Source organism: Colobus angolensis, unplaced genomic scaffold (assembly GCF_000951035.1).
Source record: "Colobus angolensis palliatus isolate OR3802 unplaced genomic scaffold, Cang.pa_1.0 Scaffold120, whole genome shotgun sequence".
NCBI classification, from domain to species: domain Eukaryota; kingdom Metazoa; phylum Chordata; class Mammalia; order Primates; family Cercopithecidae; genus Colobus; species Colobus angolensis.
The window spans coordinates 2,573,936-2,584,211 of NW_012113142.1; the positions used below are offsets into that span (position 1 = coordinate 2,573,936).

General features: G+C 54.7%; 2 protein-coding genes across 2 annotated transcripts in view; one reads left to right on the forward strand and one right to left on the reverse strand.

Annotated features, from left to right (window-relative positions):
• Position 1: 1 nt before the first annotated feature.
• On the forward strand, positions 2-1,557 carry FZD9 (frizzled class receptor 9; the record flags this gene model as incomplete). Its single annotated transcript, XM_011930864.1, has 1 exon — positions 2-1,557. A coding segment is annotated over one exon (1,218 nt), but the record flags the coding sequence as incomplete, so codon positions are not given.
• Positions 1,558-5,816: 4,259 nt separating this feature from the next.
• BAZ1B (bromodomain adjacent to zinc finger domain, 1B) overlaps positions 5,817-10,276 on the reverse strand; it is an 81,198-nt gene continuing 76,738 nt past the window's right edge. Inside the window, exons 15-18 of the mRNA XM_011930398.1 lie at positions 9,405-9,550; positions 8,143-8,246; positions 7,602-7,974; positions 5,817-7,115 (exon numbers count right to left, since the gene is read on the reverse strand). Of these exons, the coding sequence (XP_011785788.1) occupies positions 7,617-7,974; positions 8,143-8,246; positions 9,405-9,550 (608 nt within the window). The 3' untranslated portion in view covers positions 5,817-7,115; positions 7,602-7,616. The remainder of the gene's footprint in view (positions 7,116-7,601; positions 7,975-8,142; positions 8,247-9,404; positions 9,551-10,276) is intronic.

Genomic DNA, 10,276 nt, shown 5'->3' on the forward strand with positions numbered 1-10,276 from the left:
GGGCCCGGGCGCGGGCGGCGGTGGCACCTGCGAGAACCCGGAGAAGTTCCAGTACGTGGAGAAGAGCCGCTCGTGCGCACCCCGCTGCGGGCCCGGCGTCGAGGTGTTCTGGTCCCGGCGTGACAAGGACTTCGCGCTGGTCTGGATGGCCGTGTGGTCGGCGCTGTGCTTCTTCTCCACCGCCTTCACCGTGCTCACCTTCCTGCTGGAGCCCCACCGCTTCCAGTACCCCGAGCGCCCCATCATCTTCCTCTCCATGTGCTACAACGTCTACTCGCTGGCCTTCCTGATCCGTGCGGTGGCCGGAGCACAGAGCGTGGCCTGTGACCAGGAGGCGGGCGCGCTCTACGTGATCCAGGAGGGCCTAGAGAACACGGGGTGCACGCTGGTCTTCTTGCTCCTGTACTACTTCGGCATGGCCAGCTCGCTCTGGTGGGTGGTCCTGACGCTCACCTGGTTCCTGGCGGCCGGGAAGAAATGGGGCCACGAGGCCATCGAGGCCCACGGCAGCTACTTCCACATGGCTGCCTGGGGCCTGCCCGCGCTTAAGACCATCGTCATCCTGACTCTGCGCAAGGTGGCAGGGGATGAGCTGACCGGGCTCTGCTACGTGGCCAGCACGGATGCGGCGGCGCTCACGGGCTTCGTGCTGGTGCCCCTCTCCGGCTACCTGGTGCTGGGCAGTAGTTTCCTCCTGACCGGCTTCGTGGCCCTCTTCCACATCCGCAAGATCATGAAGACGGGCGGCACCAACACAGAGAAGCTGGAGAAGCTCATGGTCAAGATCGGAGTCTTCTCCATCCTCTACACGGTGCCCGCCACCTGTGTCATCGTTTGCTATGTCTACGAACGCCTCAACATGGACTTCTGGCGCCTTCGGGCCACAGAGCAACCATGCGCAGCGGCCGCGGGGCCCGGAGGCCGGAGGGACTGCTCGCTGCCAGGGGGCTCGGTGCCCACCGTGGCGGTCTTCATGCTCAAAATCTTCATGTCACTGGTGGTGGGGATCACCAGCGGCGTCTGGGTGTGGAGCTCCAAAACTTTCCAGACCTGGCAGAGCCTGTGCTACCGCAAGATGGCAGCTGGCCGGGCCCGGGCCAAGGCCTGCCGGGTCCCCGGGGGCTATGGCCGTGGCACGCACTGCCACTATAAGGCTCCCACCGTGGTCTTGCACATGACTAAGACGGACCCCTCTCTGGAGAACCCCACACACCTCTAGCGACACAGGCCTGGCGCGGGGTGGCTGCTGCCCTCTCCTTGCCCTCCACGCCCTGTCCCCTGCACCCACTAGAGACAGCTGACTAGCAGCTGCCCAGCTGTCAAGGTCAGGCAAGTGAGCACCAGGGGCTGAGAACCAGGGCCGGACCCCGTGAGGCTCATTAGGGGAGATGGGGGTCTCCCCTAATGCAGGGGCTGGGCCAGGCCGAGTCCCCACAGGGTCCTAGGGGAGGATGTGGAGAGGAGGGGGCAGAAGCGTCCAGCCGGAGTTTATTTAATGATGTAATTTATTGTTGCGTTCCTCTGGAAGCTGTGACTGGAATAAACCCCCGCGTGGCACTGCTGAGTCCTCTCTGGCTGGGAAGAGGGGAAGGTAAGAGGGTGAGGGCCCTGTAGGAGTCTTTCTTATAAGCAGAGCTGGCCGTGGGTGCTGGCACCCCCCAATCAGGAGGAAGTCCCCCCAGAACAGCTGTGCATTGCAGGAGTCCCAGACACCATGTGTGCGTGTTTTCCCCTCCGGACGGTCTTTCTGCTTCCAAATGGAGACAGGGACGCCTGTGGGATGTTCAGGGAATCCCCCAGGGTGACGCTGCCACCTCTGGCCCCAGGGAGTCCAGTCTGAGGCTGTAGATGAGTTTTCCTTCTCTGGGACCTTGCTCTCCTCACTGGCGTGGAAAGTAAGGGTGTCAGTCTATGTCAATGTTGTCATGAGGGCCTCCTCCCTGGGGGCTTGGAAATTTGCTGGTGTGTCTGCCTGGCTCCTCGGGGCCTCCACCAGGGCAGCCCCAGCCCGCTCCCTGGCATCTCCAGGTGGGGTGAAGGTGAGGCTAGACTGGTCTGTGGGCCTCTGGGTAGTACAGACATGCACGCGGAGTTGGGAAGCCCTTGAGTAGAGTGGGAATTGGGCTCCTAGCTCCTAAGCTTGTCAGATTTGAGTTGCTGACGGCAGCGGTGGGAATGAGGCAGCTCGGGGGCTGTGCAGAGCTCCACACTGGGGCAGGTATGGGGAAAGGTCCCGTGTCCATCTGCGTGCTGAGGTAGCTCAGGGTTACTAGGACCTGCCCTGTTTCTGTGGGCTGGGTAGCTGGGTACATGTGGCCGTCTGGAGACCCCTATTGGCTTGGGGTCAGACCCCAGGGCCCCATCTTGACTGTTATGACTCTAGCCAGGTGAGGGTCTTAGTTACTACTGTCCCTGGGTGCCTACTACACACAGCCGGCATTTGGTGTCAGTGCCAGGAGATCCCAGAGGTCCAGCCCTGCTGCCAGCCTCACTTTAGAGCCACAGGGAGGCTCCAGGAGGGGAGATGCTCAGGTGCTGAGGTTGAATGGTGAGGCGGAGCCCCATACCCGGGGCCTCTCAGGCTGGAGCACTGTGCCCTACCCCCAACCACCAATCCCACAGGGACAAGAAAAATTCAGTGAGAATCAAACAGGTTGGGTCAAGCTCCCAGGAGACAAGACCATCGTGGGCTGAGGGGGTTAAGGGGTATCCCTCACCACAAGGAGCAGTGGTGCCCCAGGGAAGCTTACAGCCCTCGCACCTGTTCTTAGGCTGTTTGTTGCTCGGGGAACGCCCTCTCCATCTAAATCCTTCCCTTTGCACAGAGCGCACATTAAGTAAGTCCCCATGTGCCTTTGACCAACAAAGCCAAATGACCCTGCCTCCTTGTAATGCTGCAGGTGAGGGTGTTTGTTTTGTTTTTGTTTTTAATTTGAGGTGGAGTCTCGCTCTGTTGTCCAGACTGGAGTGCAGTGGCACGATCTCAGCTCACTGCAGACTCTGCCTCCCAGGTTCAAGCGATTCTCCGCCTCAGCCGCCCGGGTGGCATCTACCACCATGCCTGGCTCATTTTTGTATTTTTTTGTAGAGACGGGGTTTCACTATGTTACCCAGGCTGGGTAACAAACTCTGGCCTCAAACTCCTGGCCTCAAGTGATCCACCCGCCTTGGCTTCCCAAAGTGCTGCGATTATAGGCTTGAGCCACCACACCTGGCCATGCGAGGGTCTTTGAGTGGGAAACAGAATGAGCTCGTTAGAGGCAGTGAAGTGCCCACACTGGGCATGGGGGAGCAGAGGCTCTAGGGAGCTGGGCTCACAGGCAGTGTAGGGAAGATGGGAAGGGCCTATACCAGGGCGAGGGCAGCTGGAGCAAATGGAGAGGATTCCAGAGACTTGGGAAGAGCAAGGCAGGCGGGGTGTGGGAAAGGCGGGGGGAGGATGAGAATCCAAGGGCACCCACCTGCCCCTTCTTCCTTGCTGTCAGTGGCCATGTCCTGCTCAGCAGACACTAGCCTAGTGCCGGTTTCCAGGGCAGCTGGGATGGGAGCGCAGAGAGGCAGTGCAGGGTCAGGACAGGTCCCAGGGGGCTCTGCTTTAAGGCCAGAACCTGGGAGGGAGGGCAGGGCCCTGCCAGCTTTCTCAGCCCTGGAAGATGCTATGGAAATAAGTCCCAGGCCCTGGAGGAAAGGAAAAAAGGAAACGCAACCCTCTCACGTGATCCTGCTCCCCCCACGTTTCAGATGGGAAGTGTTTAGATGGCTTGGCTGCTGGAACGCATAGCCAGGCAGTTTGAGGCCAAGCTGGAATTGAACCCAAATCTGCCTCTAGAGCTTTTGTCCGTTCCACACCAGGGATCCCATTAGTTATGTCCCCAGAAGCTGGGCAAAGCGGGTGGGGAGTAGACGAACGCCTCTCCCACTGCCAGACCTCTCCCCACACCCATTAAAGAACCCTCCAGGGCCAAAAAATACCTCGAAAACCCACACGTGCTGGCATGTGCATCGAGTGCCTGGGCCTGGGCCTTTCCCTTAGTGGCCCTGGCGCCCGGTATTTGGGTCTTCAGAGTGCGGCATCACACAACTGCAAGCCTCTTGGGAGGCTGACCCTGTCCCTGTGGGTCTGCGCTTGTGTGTGGTGGGCCCGAGATCCTCCTGCTCCCAGGAAGTCGCCACCCTCAAGCAGCTCTTAGACATAGCAGTCCCAGATGTTGAAAAGCCAGGAGGCCCAGGGCTGGGGTTAGGAGAGCGCGGTTACCGGGAGGCGAGTTCCCCAGGGTCCTCTAGAGATGCCCTGGCCGCTGGCCAGCAGGAAGAGGTGCCCCCTCTGAGTGGCTCTGTTGGAATCCAGATGCCACCTCACTGCCAACCAAGTCTACTGACCGTGTCCCCTCCCCAGAGACAAAATTTGAGGAGAAAGAAGAGTGTGCAGGGCAAGGACAGGCCTCAGCTGACTCCCAGGTCATGACTCAGGCCCCTGTCTTCAGAGATGAGTTCCCATGCCCCCATTTGCAGTCATCAAAGTGAAGTGGCTGCCCCACAAGGTCACAGCGTGGTGAGGCAGTGGCTAAGGGTGTGCTGAGACCAGGACACGACCAGAGGTGACCACCCGAAGGCAGTATCCTCGTGTGTGCCTGGGAAAACTTACCAGAGGAGCAGGACTTCACAGAGAAAGGCTGGGAGCCCTGAGTGTCACTGTCACCCTGCAGAAAACGTCCAGAGGGAGCACGGCTCTCTTCTCCAGAGCTGAAGGCCGGAGCGGACAAGCTGTGCAAATTCAATTTGCTGTTGGGGCAAGCCTGCTTCCTCCAGACAGGACGAAAATTCCCGGAGTGCTCTGTGTAGGCCCTGGCTTGCCCATGCTTACCAAGGCCGCAAAGCCACTCAGCAGCAGAACCGGCAGAACCTTGTGCCCAAGGCTCAGGCCTCAAAGGTTCTTCCCATTACACCAGTTTCACCTCGTTCAGCTGGTCAGGAACTGGCAGTTTAATTTGTCAGTACCTGGGCCCACAGCAGGGGCTCAGCAAAATCTCTGTATTCCATTGGCAGGTGGCTGCCTAGCAGCACCCTACGCACATCAGCCAGTCAAACTTTAAAAGATAAATGAAGGCATAAATAAAACAAGACTAGACCTAGTAGAACCGTCAAAGCTGAGTGCAAAGGAATTCATTATACTTTTTCACTGTTTCTGTGTGTGTTTGAAATTTTCCTTGAGGCCGGGCACGGTGGCTCACGCCTGTAATCCCAGCACTCTGGGAGGCCGAGGCGGGCGGATCGTCTGAGGTCAGGAGTTCAAGACCAGCCCGGACAACATGGTGAAAACCGGCTCAACTACAAATACAAAAACTTAGCCAGGCGTGGTGGCGTGTCCCTATAATCCCAATTACTCGGGAGGCTGGGGCAGGAGAATTGCTTGGACCCAGGAGGTGGAGGTTGCAGTGAGCTGAGACCATGCCACTGCATTCCAGCCTGGGTGATGGAGTGAGACTCCGTCCCCACCACCCCCCATTTTTTTTTTTTTCCCTGAAGAAGGTTTTAAAGAGGCAGGAGCTTCCCCATAGTGAAGGCTTAAAAATCTATTTTCACCCTAATTCCTAGTTTCAAATGAAGTTTTTCAGGGTTTTAGATGGAGACAGGGCCAGGAGAGGCTTGAAAGGAGTTATTTCTTTCTCTGGTTAAGAACACTGAGAGGCCCTCTGACTCTGGAGGCCAAGCCTTCAGAGGACCTGGCTCCAAGGGTCAGTGGGAAAGCAGCACTCAGGACAGCACTACCCCACCCCCACCCACCAAGAAAGAGCATGAAGAAACAGCCACCAGAATGGTTTCTTCTTTATAAACACAAGTACATGAGGTTTATTTGAAATTCCAATTTATTACAAGTTCACCCTTTAATGGGGCCCTTCCTCCTTGAAGACAATAATAAAAAAACAACAACAACAAACAATTCAGTTGTCACTGAAGTGGGAACACAGGATTCTCACTATGAACAAGAAGACTGGATGTAGGAGGCAGGGGAAGCTGGCGGTTGTGGGGTTATGAAGCTGTGATGTCAGTGCCAACTCCATGCCTAGAGAAGGGACGGTAAACTACCCAGCAGCCCTGGAGCAATCCCTGTCGTCCTTGGGCGGGAGGACGGGGAAAGCAGGGGTCATACTCCGCAGTTTAATATTGAGAGGCTTGATTCTCATGTTCTAGGAGCTGCAGTCCCCTTGGTGGACTTTAATTTAAATAGGTACAGAAGAGGTTGGGTGCTCAAAATTTCCAAATTCAAAGGTGATAAAAAAGAAAATTAAACCCTGTTTTGTACTTTTATCAAAATCCATCATAAAAGGGAAAGAAGACTACAAAGTTTTGCCTAAATATAACAACTAGAGCTAGACTGGTTGTGGGACGGGGCTCTCAGAGCTTCTCTGCCACTCTCTCCTCCCACCCTCCACCGACACTGACCACTGGAATCTTCATGTTCTTGAGGAGTTCCAAGTCTGAGGTCAGCAAGGGCATGGGAGGCAGCAGACGCAGCACAGCCCCACCCCGGCCCCCGCCCCCAGTGTTGCTGCTTGCCTCAATGAGCCTCCAACCCAACTGCTCTGCAGGAGAGTGGATGGGCTGAGGGAGAAGCCAGGGAAGTTAGAGCAAACACATTATCATAGAAACTGTACTGTACATGTGCCAAAGCGAGATGTCAGGAGTATCTTACAAGATGTTCTTTATACAATATCACTGCTGAAACAAGCAACTTTTAATAACTAGAAAAGTCAATTTAAAAAAAAATTAAACATTTAAATTCTTCCTGCTTTTCTTCTGCTCCCCTAAGAGCTTGTCTGGTATGTGGGTGGGCTGGGCTCCAACACCCCTCTAGCCAGATCCATCAAAGTAAAGGTTATATGCATGATTATAAGCAGGACTCCAGTCTCTAAGTGAAGTGCCTTAGTTTTGTTTTTTGTGGTTTCTTATTTTTATTTTTTGGGGGGAGGGGAGCTGTCACAAAGAAGGGGAGAGATTCAGGAATGGCTCCAGGACACGTCCCTTTACTTTGCCAAGATCAACTCAAAAGACCACAACTGTTTCATGATGCTGGTGAATACAGAATTCTGTATGGCACTCACTGATACTGTCACCTGAGAGGAAGATGGGGAAGAGACAGAGTATGGGCTTAAAGAAACAAGACTGTATATAAATACAGATTAAAAAAGAAAAATCGCCACCATCTCCCCTGTTGGCCTGATTACCCCTGATCCTGCTATGTAACACAGCAATCCCTCCCCTGGAGACCAGAGGGGCTTGGCACTGTGGTAGAAGCCAGAGTGAGAGGGGCCTTAGGAAAGAAGGCAGGAACAGGAAGTGGGTTCACCAGAAAAGCTAGACCCTCAGACTCCTCCTGGAAACTCTCAGAAGGGAGGGTTATGGCCCTCTTCGTCCCTTAATATTTCTGGACAAAGACCACCAACCCAATTTCAAGCCCTATAAAGAGCTGTTAGAAAAACAGCATAAGCTTGGGATGATGGGTGCTTCTGGACTCCCTGCGATCTCTTCCGAGTTCTTGGTCTTCCTCTCTCACCTCCCTCCCACCCTCCCTCGCTGTCCCCCCACCTCAGCTCCCTTACCACAGCCCTGCCTCTCTACTTCTTCTGTCTTCGTCCCCTGGACTGTCCAACGGGCTCTGGCTCACTGTCCCCTTCATCTTCAGCAAGCCTATCAGGAAACTTCTTGCGCTTCCTGCGGACATATGGGTGGCCAGGAAGGTGTTTATGCAACAGAGCCACTAGACACTGTTCTGTCTTCGCCATGCAGCTTAGCACATGGCTGCCACGGCAGTTGTAAACCTCAGCATTGGTAAACACTTGCTTCATGTCAGTAAGAAACTCCTGCACAGAGCGGTAGCTCCCACAGGAACATTTGTTCTGCACTGTCTGAAAGTCCATGGGGTGCGTGATCACATCATAGTAGTCCTCAGCCTCATCTCTGGTCACAGGCTCCCTGTGGAAAAGAACCAAATGGAGAATCTGCATAGCCTTGAGGGCAATGCCCATGCTAAGACACATCCTGAAAAGCAAGGGCTTGGCTGAGAGCCCCTCAGGGGCTCTGGAAGCTTTTAGAACCTGCCAGGCCACTACTCTCCCCTGTACCTGAGAACACAGCACTCACCTGAAGGGCCAGCTGAAGCGGTACTTCACGATCTTGTGGAGGATCTCTTCACACTTCTGCAGCTCCAGGCTTTGCCTCCGGGAGCTCCGCTTGGTCTGAAGCACCTGGCAGGAAAGAAAGAACAGTGTTATTATAGATTCAAGACAGGAGGAAGAGTGCACAGGGCAGAAAATAAGTGTATCTGCTCAAAAAAGGAAGAGAATTCAATTATTTCCTTGGTGCAGAGGTGCTGAAACCTTCTGACATTCAAGTCACGGAGCACCCTCGGCCCAGGTGGCAGGCACCTTCCCAGTAGTCCACTCGCTCGCCTCCCCCGGGGCCATGGCAATCAAAGCAGCAAAGAGCAGGCAGCAGGGGCCGTCTTCACTAGCAGTCCTATTGGAGGTCAGCTGAAGGGGGCCACTGTCAACAGGACACTAGCTCTCGGAGAACAGGTGGACCTGGGGTTACAGTGACACCATGGAAGGGCATCAACAAGCCACTGCAGAAGGCCAAACTGGCTATCTGGGTCACCAGCAGCCAATTCTGTGGGGGTGAGGTGCCTCTGGGAAGAAAAGCAAGAGGTCCAATTCCCTTCCTGGGCTCTTCCACCGTAGACATGTGAGGGCTAAGTGGCTAAAGAGAAAAGGGGCGGAGCCTCCATTCCAGGTGGCCCTAACAAAGCTGTGACTCAGAGCAGAGGCCACAGAGCCCAAGGGGTGAAGGCTGGGCAAACCGAGCATCTTCTAATGCCCTATGATCTCCCAAATGGCCTGCCTTAAGCCCCTAACTCCAATTTGATCAGTCAAAACAAGCACCTTTTCAAGAGTTTCTTTTTTGTTCTTCAAAGCTCAAGTGAGATCTAAAAACAACTAAAATTACATTGGTTAAGGAGCAGAGGGGAGGGTAATGTCCCTCCCACAACAACTGTTGACTCAACAGTAAGTGAGGCTCCAACATTGCTGACATTCCCACAATGAAGACCCAGCCCCTCTGAGCCCACTGGAGACACATGGATACTATTTTTAAATCCTTAATAAGTTGCAGGCTGCCTGCTAACTAGTTTGCAGGCTACAGCAGGGGAATGCCGGACATAGCTGTTCCTGGAGGCCCTGCTGCTTCTGTCTGCCTACAGACTCACCCATCTGCCTCCTCAGCCTCCCAAGTTTGGGAAGAAGGAGGGGGGAGGCTCCCCTCCCACCTGTTGCCTGATGAATTCCTAATTGCTGGGGGTGGGAATAAGAAACAGAAAGGTTAGAGAAGGGATGATAAATAATTCTCACCAATTCATCCACCTCAGTGTCATCCACAGGTGGTGCCTTCGGCTGAGACCTCCTGGTAGAGTGTGGCTTCTTACCCGGGCGCCGGCCGGACCTTGCTGCAGGGGGGATGACGCTGTGCTTGCCACGGATGGTCTTTCGAGGTCTCACTGAAACAAAAAATAAGGATTCAGCACAGAACAACCAAAGGTGAAGGGAGGAGCATCTTCGAAATCGGGGAAAGAGATGCAGGGAGAATTCTTTTCCTGGACAAGGAAAGCAGTGGCTTCCTTTGGTTTTAAGGTGCTCTTGTTATTTTATCTTGCCTTACCTAACAGGACACTAAAAGGCAGTGGCAGCAGATGAAGAATGGGTGCTTTTACTGCCAAAGCCCTTCAGAGGGCCAGGTCCTTCAGTACTTCTGTCCTGTCCCAGTTCTACAGTTACTCCCAGCCATAAGGCCCCTGCAGGAATCAACTGTAAACTCTCACTCAGGAGAAGCCATTTGCTAATAGGTCAGCCTGGATTTCCCACAGCCCAAGCTCAGCCTGAGCAAAGTGGATGTATTTACATGTGAGATGGAACTGGATTGTAAAACAGACCCTGTGATGGCCGCGTGTGGTCGCTCACGCCTGTAATCCCAGCACTTTGGGAGGCTGAGGCGGGCAGATCACGAGGTCAGGACATTGAGACCATCCTGGCTAACATGGTAACACCCCATCTCTACTCAAAAAGAAATACAAAAAAACTAGCTGGACGTGGCAGCGGGCACCTGTAGTCCCAGCTACTCAGGAGGCTGAGGAAGGAGAATGGCGTGAACCCAGGAGGTGGAGCTTGCAGTGAGCCGAGATCGCGCCACTGCACTCCAGCCTGGGTGACAGAGTGAGACTCCATCT